This window comes from Aptenodytes forsteri, unplaced genomic scaffold (assembly GCF_000699145.1).
Source record: "Aptenodytes forsteri isolate BGI_AS27 unplaced genomic scaffold, ASM69914v1 Scaffold171, whole genome shotgun sequence".
In the NCBI taxonomy this organism is placed as follows: domain Eukaryota; kingdom Metazoa; phylum Chordata; class Aves; order Sphenisciformes; family Spheniscidae; genus Aptenodytes; species Aptenodytes forsteri.
Genome location: NW_008794211.1, coordinates 3,806,389 through 3,822,578, shown reverse-complemented (window position 1 = coordinate 3,822,578; position 16,190 = coordinate 3,806,389). Strand labels below are relative to the sequence as shown.

Genomic DNA, 16,190 nt, shown 5'->3' with positions numbered 1-16,190 from the left:
GGCCAGGCGCGCTACAGAACCATATGGGGGGGGGGGGGGGGGGAACCAAAGAAAAAAACCCAGACGTGCCTCTTTAGGAGCCTGATCCACCTCTCACCGAGGTCAACAGATTATTTGTTCAGATCTGAGATTAGTGATTGCGTGCAAGAGGAAAAGGGACAAAACTCCTGTTACTTTTAAGTATTAATAAAACTTGAGCGGAGGGGCTGCCTGAAGTCACTCCAATGTGGGTGTTCCAGCTACAGACTGCTGCACAGCCGTAGGCTTTGCTCTCATTTCTTGGGCTCCGAGCTGTAGCCTGAGAAAGACTTCATAAAAACAATGATCTGTTTTTTCTAAAAACTTGAAAAACGGTTGTAGGCAGACAGTAATTTCAATAGTAATTTCAGGAGTGAGATGGTACTGAACACTTCGAGTGGTGGAGCTTAATTATGCCGATTCACATTTTCGATCTAAATTAAGCACCTCTTTTGCTAGTAGAAAGAGAACCTCGAAGTTGTGAAGCGGGCAAAACAAAGAGTGCTTCCACTCAAAATGAGAACGGAGACCAACATTTAGAAGTATATAATTTGATCATCTGTTTTCTAAATGTGTCCAAGGCAGGGTGACATGCCTTTGAAAACATTTTGCTTAGAGAAGGTCTTTAAGGGAGCCTTCAAATAATCCTCAATATTAAGTCAACTTTAGCCCCCAAATTCTGGTTTTGTGAAGACAACCTTTCATATCATTTCAAAATCATTTTCCTGAGCCCTTTTGAAGATTCCAGGAGGCATTTTTTTAAGCAAGTGCAGATGTTTCCTCTCAACCCAAACAGAAAAGCTTCAAAACCAGAAAGTGAAACTGGCCATAAACAAAAGGGAAAGCGAGCGGCAGGGCTTAGCTAACGGCCAGCGTGTCAGGGCCAGCAGGAAGAAGAAAAGAATAAATTACATTTGAGAAACAGCATTAAAAAGTTAATCTTCATAGAATCTGAAAGATTTTAAATAATACCTCGTTAAAGCTGTTAATGAAACAAAAAGATTGCCAAATGTTTTGTAAATATGCAAATTGTCTTCCCCCCAACTCAAACTTTTCTTCTGAAGCTTGACCAAAAGATGTCACCTGCCCGTACTTGACTGAGGAGACAAACATGGACATGAGCAACAGGAAGTTGCATCGTATGATTGCAGTACACGAACATTATTATCAAATAGTCATGTCCTGAGTCAGTGCAATTGTTTGGGGATTTTTTAATATTTAAAAAAAAAAACAAAACCACTTATCCTCTCCACCCTCCATCCCAAAATAATCCTCCTATGATGAGGTAGGAATGAAACGCTAAACTATGTGGGACCCCCGAAGCAAGTTTCCTCGGTCTGTTTGCTAGTCCAAACATAAAATATTACAGACTAAAAGACAATCTGAAGGCCCAGTTGAATGAGGTTAAGCACATTTAACAAACTACCGAAAATTGATTTTTTTGGCCAGCAGAATACAGACATCTTGTGCCATCGCACTTAAAACCATTTACTGGACAACGGCACCATCTGAAGGTGACGTATCTCAAATCTTGATAGAAAACACCATCAGTGGCCTCAAAACAGGCAGGAAGGAGAAGGGGATAGTTTGAAAAGAGACTGGATGTCCGCTGCTGGGATAACGCAGAGTCTTGTCTCTAACACTATTGTGCAACTCCATGCAGGCACTTCATCCACTCGAAGTTATGTAGCTCCACTCGGAGCTAATCATGGCCGTGAAGGTAGGTGTGTGCTTCAGCGTCTGAAGGACTGGGTCAAAGGCCTCAATTCAAGAAAACACAGAGGACAGGGTTAAACCCATAACTAAGTACGTGCCTAATTGCTGTCTTGAATCTGGATGCTTTCCTTCTACGGCACAAATGAACGAACGCTGGAGAAGTTACCTTTAATTTGAAAGTTTGCTGTTACAGAGGCAAGTAGATGTTATACATGGATGTGTAAATATATTTATGCTCTAAAGTGGTGGTTCTCTCATTTTTGAGGCCACTAATTACAGGAAATAAAGCCAGAGAAATTCTCTGATACATTTTTCCGCTGAGGCCCATCCCGCGCGGGTGCTTAAAGAGGAACTGAGGTGCTGAGCTTCAAGACCGTGATCCCCAAACCCCTGAGGCACCTAAAGCAGCTGCCTATATTTTAAGTTGGCAAGACTGAGGCCACACTGGAAGCTCTCCGTAGGTGTGTGTCCCAGGCGGCCTCTCCTGTGCTGGGCCGGGCAACCAGCCAAGGCACGGCTCTTCCAAAGACTCCCGCGGGCACTGGCATGCTCTGCACACCCAAGACACGGTGGAGGGAGGGAGCTGGGCGCAACACATCGTGGCTGTGGGCTGGCGGTGCTGCTGCCCCACACTCGCTCGGGTGCATGTCCCAGCACGAGGGAGCCCTGACTTCAGCCTGCGGTGGGTCCTGGACCCCTACTTTCCCTCCCTCTTCCTCAGAGGGTGCCAAAACCAGCAGCCAGGAGCTGGGAGAGGCGGCGATGCTCGCCTGCTCCTCTGAGGGAAGCCGTGCCACTTCAAACACCGAATTATTAGTGATCCATTTGGCTGGAGGGGCTTTCCTGACTTTCTAGCAGGTGAAGGAGGTGACCAGTGGGGGGGGGTCCTTATTATTAGTGATCCATTTGGCTGGAGGGGCTCTGACTTTCTAGCAGCAGGTGAAGGAGGTGACCAGTGGGGGGGGGGTCCCCCAAGCAAGACTGTGTTAAGATGTCTTGATGGGGCAAAGCCCCACGTCTGCAGCAGGCACAGGATGCTAGCTACCTGGGGACAAGCCTTCTGCACTTTATTCACAGGTGAACGCAGTGTGAGGGCACCTTGGCAGGCCTGCGCTAGAGAGAGAGGCTGGAGAGGCAGCGGGATATTCACTAATTTTAGATTTAACCAGAAGAAGTGGCCTGGGAGGAAGGGGAAGAAGAAAACTGAACGGTGCTGACATTCACTTTAAACTCATCTGGTTCCAGTACTAACACTGTAAAAACCATCCCTGCTCGCACTGTTGCTACAGCACCTTCAGCAAATAAGCATCTTTGAGAAACCTCTGGATTTTTTTCCCATACTTTTCAAGAAAGGGCACCAAAACTTTAGAAAACCTCAATCCTTACGGTACCTCTAGGGTTTCTGGCCTAACTGCAGGCCTTAGGCTTGAATGTGTTTGTCACAAAGATGAGGGGAAAAGATAAAAAAAGTGAGAACTTTTTCTCATTTTTCTGAACTGCTATTTTCTTTAGGTGGAGGGGACTAACATAAAATTTCTAAATGGTTTAAACAGAATTATCTTTAAAAAGAAGAAGGGATATTTCGATCTCAGCATCTGGAAAGATTGCTCTTTCAAATGTTAAGGCTGAACTACACAATTGTTGCTCAAGATCCCGTCTCTTTAAGTCCACGTATTGAGCCTACTTTTACTAAAACGGATTATTCTGCACATGTCCAGACACCCCCAGTTTTGACCTGACTAAGAGTAACCAGGTTATTAGTTGACACTTTACAAATACATTCCTCGCTACTTCTGCAAGGCAACCCGAGATGCCAGCAGATGCAGGAAACTGAGGCTGCATTTGTGTATCCTCCCAGCTAGTGGCCAAATGTGTCTGGCTGGATCTTTGCAAACTCCTCATCCACAGGAACCCTTAATGCTGTTGTCTGGTCCCACCTGCAGCTCCCACTGAAAAGCCAACAGTTCATCGTATCAGGAAATAAAACTGCACAGCGAGTGGTGAAATGACATATGTGCAAAGATGACAGAATCAGTGAGGATTTTTTTAAATAGGGAATATAGCAGCATAGGACATCCCCCTCCCTCCCTTCCCTCTGCCATTAGGAGAAAGCAAATTTTCTTCTATAATTTGTTACATTTAATAGGGGAAGACCAAAAACTGGTGAAAGGACGACATCCATGGAGGATAGATGTACTTTTGATTAATCTGAATGTGTGACATCATTTTCATGATAAGGGGTTACATTTTCGCTCTAATGATCCCCAAAGTAACACTGATATTTTATAACCCATTATTTGTTGCCAAATAACAGCAAATAGTCCTTTTTATAAAAAAACCTGCTTGCAGTTTTTCCTTCAAATTTCAGCGTAGGCACTGGGAGAAGGACAAAAGAATGTTCTGCTCTATCTCAGAGCAGCTAGCAGGAGGGAGGGCAGCCTAAGAGTCGAATGAGAAGTCAGCAAGAATCTCTCCCTCTCTTCAAGGGGCTCTGGGTGAGGTGCTAGGCAGTGATTAAGCTATGAGTAAAGCGCTGAGGCTGGAAATGGTCACAAACCACAGAGGAACACAGAGATAAACTCCTGGAAATACCTCTTCCCCCGCTACGAGTGCTATTATTTTTGAACAGAAAAGGAAAGCTGCGATATACAGCCAAGAAACGGGGACAGAATAGACCGAGCTTAAAAAACAAGTAACCAGATGAGAAGACCACGGGAGGTTTGCTCCCATAAGTAAGTGTTGATGCAAGGCTCAAAGAGCATTATGCAGTCAACGTATATTTTGTCAGGCACTTAGACAGAGTCATGGCATATGGCCACTTCCTTGTACAACGGGGGCAGCCCTTTGGGAGCGTGACTGGACAGCCTTTAGTATATGCTGTCAAAGCAGACTTTCGCTTAACGCACTACAAGATTTGGACTTGCAAAGTCTGAGAGCGAACCAACATCTATGGTTCTGAAGGCAGAGGATATATTCAGGTTGTTTGTCCAGAATTTCATCAGATAAGACTCAGATTGTAAACCAGTAACTGTTCAGATTTTTTATAATCTGTTTACATTTGAACGGGCACAGGGAACTCATTCTGTTGTGTTGGGTCTTTTAATTCCCCTTTTCTACTCCGAGCTACTTACTGTGACACAACAGATGATGCAGCTGTGTAATTATACAACTTATTATTAGATCACATAGGCAGAAGGGACATTACTAGCATTCCTTGTTTATACTGTAATCCACTTACTGAGGTTCATCATTGTCAGCTCTCTGGAGGAGGGATAGTGCAGCCTCTCTGCAAAGTCTCTGCAATACCACACAAGCAGCTCTTGGTTGGCAGGGATGGGTTTGATGGTGTAGAAGTAGATGTTCATTCCATTCTGACAAGCAGCCAAGTTCTGTTCCTGAACGGAGTAGCCAGGGTTTACATAACGCATCCAGTTGCTCTTGTCCTCGTTAAATCCGTCAATGAAGTGGTGAAGCTCACCACTTGAATAGATCTGGAATAGAGAGGAAGTGCCTATGAATATATACACGCACAATACACAACACATGCGCACAGAGTCCAGAGGGGAAAAATGATAAGCTGCCTTTTTTTTTTAAAAAAAAGAGATGATATTACTGAAGTAAGAACTCAAGCTGGGTCCCCCCCTTTCCAACTATGATATCCTCTGCGTTAAGAAAAGAGATCCTTATTCAAAGGTAAGTGCACAGTCACCTTTTCCATTTCTGCTTAGCCTCTGTGGCTCTGCTAGTATGGACAAAATCTGGAACGCAGAGTACTCTCCCTGCGTGAACAGTCTACCTTAGAGTCCTTTTCCTGGTGCTATGATCAACAAGTGGGTGATGCTAATGACTGCAGGTCTGAGTGCATGCTTGCATTAATGCTTTGAGTCACCTGTGTATGACTGACTGGCTGTGCTACGTCAGAGTCTTTCTCGCCTTTTTCTATGGCCTCTGTACTTGCAGTTTCCTACCACCTCCGCCCAAAGGTTTAAACTATGCAAACATCCTCCACTCCCCCAGAGTCCTAAAGCAACACTTGCTCATAGTTGGACTGTAGCCCTTTTGTAGAAAGGCTGGGCAAGGCAAAGATGAACTTCACCTGCCATAACTTAACGAAGACCTGGAGAGGGGCCAGCCGATGAGAAGTCACTTTTCCTATCGAGGGACATGTTCTGGCTTGTCCGCAGAGGGGAAAGAAAACATGAATCTAAAAACTGCTCAGTGGCTTGGGGGGAAAGAAGTCCCAATCACTGAGAGAAGCTACTGTTTCTTAATGTGGTAAGAATAAGAGAATTATTTAAAAAAAAACAAACAAGAAAAATCCAGGAGACACATTTGTTAAAGACATATCCCCTACTCTCAGGGGGAACTAGCTCCGTGCTGGATGAAATGGGGTTCCTGGGTTTCACAAAACAGATGACCGGGCAAAAGCCAGACCTTGAAGCGGGAGTAGCGTGCACCAGCGACGCACCTCGCTGAGCAGGAAATGCCTTTCTGAAGGGGAGATAGAGCTTATCTCAGGGGGAAAACACTCCACGGCGTGTTTCTGCCTTTGGGTTCACACCACTGTCTTTCGCACCTACCTGGCCGAGCAGCACTCCCTGTGAGTGCCCACTGGCCGGCCGGGACCTCTCCTCTTCTCCCCGAAAGAGCCGCTGGTGGAGAGGGAGGAGGCAGCGGTGGAGAGGGGGGAGGCAGCCTGGCCCTTTAATGCGGGCCGTAAACACCAGAATCACTTTCTTTAAGAGTAACTTCCTGTAAACTGAGAAGGGGGAAATACATGTGGCCTCATCAAAGCAGCTTGCGAGAGATTTTGCGGTGTGTTTGTTATGAGAAAATGGAAGGGAGCCGGGCGAGTTGTGCTGCATCAAGAGGAGCGTTCAGGTTTCTCTGCTCACCCCGGCTCGCAAACTTCCAGGAACGCGGGGCTCTGGCGCTCGCCGCCCGCCGCCGCTTCCCAAACCGGCCCTCCACAGCTCCCACAGCAGGGCCACGGATGCTGCTGGTCACTGTGCTCTGCTCTGGGGCGAAGGCGCCCCACCGGGCTCCCACCTATTCTGAGGAAGGCGAGACCAGATGTGCTGAGTCACGGCACGGTTCCCAGAAATGACGTCGGCCCCAGGCGGCCCCGCTCCCCTCGTGCGGGCAAGGCGCAGGCAGCGTCCCCCCGCGCGCACAGCAGATGTTCCCGCTCCTGCCAGCAAGCCCAGGATGCCTTTAATAACATGTGGGAAGTTATCTCCCACAATTTCCTTTGCATATGCAAGCCTGTTTCAGACCCCTAGGAAGGAATTCATTTTCGGTGCAGCAGTGTGTCTTGAACGAATCAAGAGATTATAACAGAGAATTTAACGATGCTTAGATGGCTCCTAGGATATTATTTCCGAGGATCCCTCCGTATTAAGGCTTAAAATCACATCATGAGAATGATGTCATCTTTCTTGCTGCAATATATGAATGAAGTCCTGCAAGATGGTTAGCAGCCCCTCTTCCCAATGTTTGCCATCTTATTAGCAACTGCCAGGGCTAGGGCCAGCATACCACTCTCTTCCTATGCTGGACGCAAGCTCCCGAAAAATTTGGCTAAAAGAAACATTCTGTAGCCTTATGGATGTGAAAACAGTCTCCTGCTTTGTAAAAACACTCATGCAAATAACTGCCTGTGCAATGCTGTATTACATTGCACAAAGACGATCTGAGAAAACCAAAATGATGCAATTAGGTAGGAAGAAAGGGGTGTGGGGAACGCTGGTGCTTGCCCTGGGTTTCACCTGGATATGAGGTCGGGATATTACTAAGGCAGGCAGGCACCTGGGCACAGAGGCTTGGATATACTCCCAAATCCACTGACTTAGACACAACCTAAATGGCTAGAAGGCAGCAAAACAAATCCATGGAAGGAGATGGGGCTGAAGGAATGTTCTCTAACAATTAATAATGGGTCTGTAAAGGAGACTGAGGATTATGTCAACTGATAAACTGGAAGCATATTCCCCAGCACAGACTTCCCAAGCCAAAACAAATTGGCTGGTGCTCCCTTCCAGCTTATACTACAGAGTACAAATTAGGCATCACCTCTAGTGTTTGTCTGCCATTAATGGATTTTTCTCTTTGCTAAGATCTGTAGGCTGCTCTTTGAACACTTTCTGACGTGGACTAGAAAAGCTTACGACTTGAATAATATACACTGAAGACCACCACCACCACTGTGTTATAGCAGTTCTATTCAAAACCCAGGGAAAAATGTCACAAAATGTATCATAATTCCAGAGTAAAAGATGATGCAGTACTTTCACAGCTTCTTCATAGCTGGAAAAATCAAGGATATGTGACATTTGCATAAACAAGAATGACTTTCCGCTGTGAAGAAATGCAAAATAACCGGCCCCTACAGCAAGCAGCAGAACTACGTCTTTACACAATCAAGCACCAATACGTTTCAGAAGACAGAGCCGGGAAGGGCTGTGCATCTCCCCTGCTCTCTCCACCCACGCAGTCCCTACGTCCAAGACAGCCAGGCTTTTACTCGGCTTAGTTCACCCCACTGGCTCTGTTCGTGCCTGGCAGCGTACAGAAGTTGCCCCCTGCATTCACACAGGTCTGAAGCAGGAAGTGACCCAGCTTCTCAGCTGTACTCATTTAGTGATCTGCTTACTGCAACAACATGGTGCTGTTTTTTCCTGCTTACCCGCCAAAAGTATTTTCTGTTCGCATTCTTGGGAACCGTATCGCTGGTATAGATCTCTCCTACCAGGGGTCCAAAGCGCGTTCCTTTTGGGATGTACTCTTTGCTTATAACTCCAGTGACCTACAAGAAGAGCAGCACAGGATCAGTCCATCACCAGTAGAAAATCGAAAAGTCCTCCTTCCTCTCCCTTGTCTCCCAAATTTAACAAGGTAAAGCAACCGATGCAAGAAATTTTTAGTGACAGCTCAGCAAAACAGAAATAAATTAACAATCGTGTTGGATATGGTACGACCAGCTTTGTTAGGTACTAGCATCTTACCGAGACACGTGGAAGCCAAAGATGAACACCACCTGAAAAACGTGTTTTGTGGAAATACATTTACAAGAAGAAACAGTAAGCGAAATGTACAGAGACTGTCAAATATCTTCAGAAGTTATTTCTCCTATCAAAGGCACCCCCAAAAGTCTAGTTCCAGCAAACAAAACTATTCTACAGCTATCAATCACCTCACTGCTACAGAGCTCACTTTTCTAATAAGTTAGGAACTGGAATGACTGCTCCTCCAGATCAAAATGAAACCTCCCCCCTAACCCCACCTTCTTCGCTCTATAGCCGTCCTGATAGCTAAAAGGAGAACAAAAAAAAAAAAGACGACCTACAATTCTCTCACCAGCATACAGTGGCATACAAAACAGAATATGAAATGGCTTTGGGACACGTACTCACAGATCACCCTCTTTTATATAAAGGAGGCAGCAGTTCCGGTAACATATCTCAAGTGGGTTTGGTCAAAAAGGCGTAAGGGTTTTGATGAAAATGCTCCACTATGCTAGGTCTAAGAAATGTACTCTAGTTGTTCAGCTTCCTTCTTGACAGTAATTATACCCAAAAAAGTCACTGACCACAAATCAGGAAGCAATTCATCATTATTCAGAAGAACGTGCCTTGGAGTAACCCTTTGCAAAACACTGCTGAGTTATTGGTTTTGTCTCTCTCTGTTCCTCACCAATCTTCTTAAATTTAACGTATCCAAACAACATTAGAAAACCAACAATTTTGTAAACCAAAAACCCCAAGCCTTTGCAAGATTGATCCTGCTGCTCAGATAGTGGAAAAAAGGAATGTAAAAAGCCCATTAATTTGGTATTATAACCAAATTTTCATGGCAAAATGTATTAATCGTATCCCTTTCACACATCTTGCCAGTTGTCTTTTTGCTTGCCAGGATTTCAGAACAAGACAGGAACAGCAGAAGTGGCTGACGAACACTGAGAGTTGGGATTACTGCTGTCTGTACCCCGCAAGGAATCAACGTTCCTACCAAAGCAGATTAGCACTCATCAGACCCTGCAGATAGCTCACTTCAGTGAGCATTTCATTTTCTTCGTAACAGTCCTTCGCAGCAAAGGACGGAAAAACCATGGACTGTAGACAGCACCTCACAAATTAGCTAAGCCTTGTGATTTTCTCATGCTACATTTTCTTCTGTTGTATCACCCTTGGTGTGAGAGAGGGAGAGAGACAGACAGAGAAATGCTTGCCTGTGTATTGGTCAAGATTAAAAATCCCAGTAAACAACTAATGCCTAGCATAATTTCATGTTAAATGTCATAATAAAGGGGAAAAGTAACAGCCATGGAATCAAGGAGGTAATCCACCTGGAAACAGATTGCCGGGTGTACATGGTAGCTGTTTGCGCTTGTCTGCGTTTCAACATGTGTTTCAGCACATTACAAAAAAAATTAAATGTCAACAGTAGAGGTAGTTAAATGCTCCATTGATCTGTGCATCTGGACTGAAGAGACAGAAAAGGGACTTCCAGAAATTTTCCTACACCTACCACAAGCTGAAACAAGCTCAGTGGCTCAGTTTTATTTTTGTCTTGCTTGTACATTTCTCATAAAGAGCTGAAAAAGGCAGATGTTCTTCTCATCTTCCCCATATATCTTCATTTACATCCATCTGCCCTCTCAAGAAAAGTTCACAACCAAGCTACAGCAGACCCTACCAGTTTTACTGCATGGCAGCTCGAGTTTTTTCATGGTTTTAAAATATCTTGGCCTTAATTAAAATGACTTTAATGAAATTCTCAGAATCTCTAGAAATCACTCCTTGAACTAGTCAACTTGAAACACTCACTGAACTGGTGTCTCTGACACAGCAGATACTTTTTGATATCCACCTTACATGCAGTGTTTACTTCTCCCCCAGCGCAGCTGAAGACGAAGATGATTTCTCACCCTGTACCCATCAGAAGGTTATTTTGGCAGAGGATGTTCTGCACATCCGTGTGTGCCAACACTGAAGTTTTGCTAAACCAGACTAAAGCTGTCCAGACGACTTTTAACCGAGGGTGGCTTTCTGGTCAGCAATTCTTGGCCTCCGTTGTGCCCCCACAAGCTCAGCTGCTGTGGTCAAGAAGAGGTACCCTCCAGGAGAGGGATGCCGGCAGTGCCCGGACAGGCTGGCTCCAGGCTGCCAGAAGCCCCCCCTGCCACAGCCAAAAGGGGGGGCAGTTTAACAAGAAGCCACGAAGTACAGAGCTGCCGAGGGCTCGTAGGCAAAACAGTGAAGGAACTCCACGTCCAGAGTGAGGGGAAACCGTCTCCAGGCTGCCGAAAAGCTGTCGCGGAGAGGCATTTCAGACTTGCGTCCACCAGGTGTCCTTCAGCACATTGCTGCCTCTCGGCGATGAGACCTTCCTAAACAGCCTCGTGGCAGGGAACCACAGGGGAGCATGACCTGAGCTCACTCCCTACAAATAAAAGCCTACTGCCCTTGTGCAGCCTTCTGTGTCTAAACCATGCCGTAAGGAAGCAACGTGCTATTTTCAGAACAATTTCCTCTCTACAGACACTCACCCCCTCTCCCTTCAAAGCTCCAACTTCCAACACTCATGCAAGCAGGCCGCTACCACATTTTATCTTTCAGTAAAACTGCATTTCTAGCACGAAGATGAAGCCAAATGTTAGCCTGAAGCCGCAAGGCCGGTTCCCGGGGCTGCGGGCAGCTGTGGCTCCTGCCGAGGCCGGGCTGAGCTAAGCCGCTCTCCCCTCGGTCAGAGCGGGACGGGATGCGCCGAGAGGCGCCGGCTGGCGAGCGGGAGACAGCTGCAACCTGGAGGCGCTGCAGCGGCGGCGCCCAGCCGGGCTGGCGGGGAGAGCCCGGCCCAGGGTCCTAATGCGGCGCCGGGGGCCGGGAGCCGGGAGCAGGGCGGCGGGTACGGGCACGCCTGGAGCTCGCCGGGCCCGGTCAGGAGGCCGGGTGGCCCAGCACACCCCGCCCTGCCCGCAGCCCCCGGACAAGAGACGGATGGGCTCCGGTTCCAAGTTTGACACTAAAAGGCGCTTTGAAAGACCAACACTCCTACATCTTTGCTTGGGGAGAGGGCACTGGAAGTAAACAACGACCCCTGTTAACTCTGCAAGAGGAGGATTTTTTGCAATGGGCGCTAAACTGTGCTTTGAAAAAAAAAACCAAACAAAACCACGAACAAACTCTTATTGGCTTCGGTGAAATAACAGTATTCTCCAAATGCAAATAGGGAAGGCCATCATGAGTCCTGGAGTAACACTGTTTGTTGGGGGTTTTTTTAACTCCTAGTTCTGCAGTTACATAAACCTGCATACGGGCCCGGTCAGGAGGCCGGGTGGCAGAGCACACCCCGCCCTGCCCGCAGCCCCCGGACAAGAGACGGATGGGCTCCGGTTCCAAGTTTGACACTAAAAGGCGCTTTGAAAGACCAACACTCCTACATCTTTGCTTGGGGAGAGGGCACTGGAAGTAAACAACGACCCCTGTTAACTCTGCAAGAGGAGGATTTTTTGCAATGGGACCGCTAAACTGCTTTGAAAAAAAAAAACAAACAAAACCACGAACAAACTCTTATTGGCTTCGGCGAAATAACAGTATTCTCCAAATGCAAATAGGGAAGGCCATCATGAGTCCTGGAGTAACACTGTTTGTTGGGGGTTTTTTTAACTCCTAGTTCTGCAGTTACATAAACCTGCATAATTTTACCCCTTCGTTCAGTGACCAGTTTTCTAAGAGATGCCATGAAATAAAATGCTTTCAGACCGCTTCCTCGGGGATCATATATAAAGGAAATAAAATAAAAGCAATAGGGGAGAGCAAGTGTCTGAGGTCAGCGAGGCACACTTCGTAACAGCTCAAAATCACTGCTTTCATCAAAATCACTGATTCAGGATCTGTCTCTAAGGAACGGCCTTATCAGAGAAATGCAACAAGTAATGGGTTTGCTGAGATATGTTTCTCTCTGTCAAGCTCACAGACGAGGATGAGGCACTAGTAATATTCAAGACAGCAGAGTAACCGGCACTTTATATCAAGAAGGGCTGGTTGGGCTTTAAGGACTGAGACCAAAGAGAAAAATTTTTGAAAAAAAAGTTTTTAAATGTCTGCATGAAAAAGATTATTCACATATGGCCTTCTAGAGCGTGATTTTGGCACTGCCTTTCATCATTTTTTGTCAATTGCTAAAACTGGAGGAAAGGATAAATAATTCACGCATAGAAATAAATAAATGACTTCATGTAAACCTAGCAGCCTAAAATGTTACGAGCAGTAGTAATTCATTTTTTAAAATGCTGACACATACTGTGAACTCATAATGAAAAATGTGTCCTTCAGAAAAATCCCTGATCAAGATCCAAGAATAAACAAGAGAATGACGTGTCATGGACTCCCTTGCAAATTCAATAAACCTCTGAAGAGGAGCTACTCGCTTCACAAAGCATGCAAGGAAAAGAAACACAAAAAGCAACCCTCCCCAAACAGCAGCGGTTGTACTTCCTCCCTCCTAAGCAGGCACGCAGTACTTTTCCTACTCCAAGTGGAGATACAATACTAATTGTGACAGCACTAGGATTTCATGATCTAATCATGACAGTATTAGCATTTCACAAGCGATGTATTATATACGTTTTTGTCAATAAACTGACTCAGCATTTAAAACTCTCAACCAGATGAAGCCACAGCTCTCCCCAAAGTTAACAATGAAGACAGCTCACATCTGAAACCCACTGGCAAACACGCACGCAGGCACCCCCAAAGTCTTACCTCATCCTTTCGCAAGTGAAAAAAACCCACCCTATCGAGCTGTCAGGACTCCGGTGGTTTTCCATGAGGTCAAAACCAGAATCAGGCTCCCTCGCTGACCCCACAAACATTGACGTGCAAGAGCAACACAAACGCAGTCCTGACCCCACTGAACAAAATCGAACTTGGAAGGCAGACAGAAAAAAAATAATGTTTCACGTCAAAAGTTGCTAGAACACAAGCAGATTACGCCATTTGCAACTCTTTCACCCTGCAGACAAGTAGCAAACGAGCGACCTGTCCGTATATTCAAAGGACCGTAGCTTTCACTGAAGGGGGGAAAAAAAGGATCAGATCGGCCCTTTCTTTCAGAGCTACCTTAGAAAGAGCCAGGGTTCCAAAGTTCCCATTGCTCCTTATGGTAGGTGCTATTCAGCGCAAATGAAAGACCGGGGGGAACTCTGGAGAACAAAAGGAGGATGTCCTATATTCAGACTCCCACTAGCAGGGAGCTGCACGGGTCACATTTTACAAGGAAGAACCAAGAATCTTTCAACGACTTCTCTCTCCCCCCACCTCTTATACAGAGATGGCAGCAATCCTCCTACCCTGATTCACTGACCTGAGCTACAGCATAAGGAAATTACACCTCGGTGTTTCCAAACACAGCGCTGGGAATTTTGAAAGCTCCTTGGACGTCTCCTGCCGCGGCAGCAGGACTAAACGGGGGCAGAGAGAGCAAGCAGCCTGACCAGCCAATCAGTCACCAGCCGGCTGCCGAGGATCTGCCCGAGCTGTTGCACTGCAAGCTCATCCTTCAACCAAGAAATCCTCCCGTATCACACAGTGGAGTCGCAGCGTTCTCTCCCCCCCCTCCCCACCACAGTAAGACCTACCTAACAATGCCATAACACAAAACAAGGTTTCGCATTTTTTTTCTGGAGTGTGTCCCTTCTCTGCCAAAGTTCTACAGGGCAGGGCAGGGCAGGTGGGAAAAGAAGAGTGATTTTACAGAATTTAGCTTTAACGTCTTACCAAACCTACTAGGCACTGTATTACGCACTGCCAAGCTAAATCCCACGGTGCCAATACCCTCCAGCTGGGGGTCTAGCCCTATTTCTGTACACAGGATTAAACAAGTACCTACTTTGGAAGGAAATATTTGATAGGCATGGATGAGTGTACCTCTTCTTTTCAGCTCTGTGGTCAGTGTGTTTAGCCAAAGTAGAAGCACAGGTAATAGCTGCTACACCACAAGTCTCAGCACAAGGAGAAATGAAGGGTTGTCCCTTGGGTTATTACCCTGCCGAACATCACACCTAGCTATAATAGCTACTCTATATGAAGGAGTAAACACAAAACCAAATTGCTCATCCGGGCTCATTTCTTTCCAGCCCTTCTGAACCAACAACAAAGAATGTACCCGCTCCAGGGACAAGGATAGGACAGACTCGCACAGCTAGCTACCAGTGAAGATACTGTCCCGGATAAACAAAAGTTAATTTAAGCTACGGCCACCCTTCTGTCAAGCTTGCTACAGTTCTACTATCACTTCCTTAACCGATAAGCCGGAGTTTTTAAGAATTTAGGAAGTTGGGAATACGGCAAGTTCACAAAAAGAATAAAGCAATTTCATAACCAAAGCGAAAACAGAAAGAAATAATTAAACACATTTCCAGGAATTTGGGTTTTTTCCTCTCTACTTTTTTTAAAGCTATTTATTGGACAACAGAGACACTTTAATCTCTGAGCCAGAGGCAATGAATGGTCCTGGCAAACAGCAGCCTAGAAATTGGCACAGAGAACTACCCCACAGTTTAAATATGCTTATTCAGATGCTGTTCAAATTGTGTGAAAATTTAACTGTTTGCGAATTGGTACAGAACCAGTTTCAGGTACAGGCTGGCTGTGATTTCCAGTGAAAATATTACACGACAAATGACCAGCTCACAGTTTCTTAAAAGACTTATTAGGGTCCCATCTTAAAAGCCAGTGGGCAGCATTTGTTGTTGTTGATGGTGTGTGTGTGTGTGTTAAAGAATGGAAGCCAGGGTGAGCACACACTTTCCAAAGCGCTGTGATTTGGCTTGTCTGACTCCAACCTTCCCCAGAGCATCGCCGCTTACCTCTTTGCAGTTAGATGCGTATTTGAAAGTCAAGTTCCTTGGCAAGGAAGCCTCTGCCTGAGTTAGGGTGCCTCCGTCGGCACTGGGATCCAACGGGTGATCATTTACAATGTACGTGCACTTCTCTTCAAAATCGGCTTCTGTCCACAGAGTCATGTCAGCATCCTCCATGTCCATTTTCATTGTCCACTCTCTCCCTTTCACCAGATTCTTGAAACTCACAGCGTCCGAGCTACACTGTGTAGCAGCCTGGAAAATAAGAAAACAGCCTTTAATCCTCATTGTCCTTCAGTGTTGTGGTTTCCGTTGAGACAGCATGACTAATACAGTAGTCTGTGACACTTTAAAAGCGTATGCAGGACAGTTGGTACAGTTGAGTAATAGCCAAAAAGCAGTGTAAACGAAGCTGCTCTGACTGAAGCAGCACCTTAAAACGCCAGCCTCGGTAATAATGAGGAGGGAACAAAAACAAAGAGGAAAAAACCCTAGGCTGACAACCGCTTTACCTTTTTCAGACCCTTTCCTTAATGCCTCAGAGAGCAAAAAAATATTCCATGCTGAAGAAAACGTGGGGTCATGGCCGTGA

The 16,190-nt window shown here is 46.0% G+C and overlaps 1 protein-coding gene across 1 annotated transcript in view; it reads right to left on the bottom strand.

Moving 5' to 3' along the window:
* PRDM1 (PR/SET domain 1) overlaps window positions 1-15,886 on the bottom strand; it is a 21,449-nt gene extending 5,563 nt beyond the window's left edge. Inside the window, exons 1-3 of the mRNA XM_009285065.2 lie at window positions 15,605-15,886; window positions 8,420-8,539; window positions 4,973-5,225 (exon numbers count right to left, since the gene is read on the bottom strand). Coding sequence (XP_009283340.2) covers window positions 4,973-5,225; window positions 8,420-8,539; window positions 15,605-15,886 — 655 coding nt within the window. The remainder of the gene's footprint in view (window positions 1-4,972; window positions 5,226-8,419; window positions 8,540-15,604) is intronic.
* Window positions 15,887-16,190: the final 304 nt, after the last annotated feature.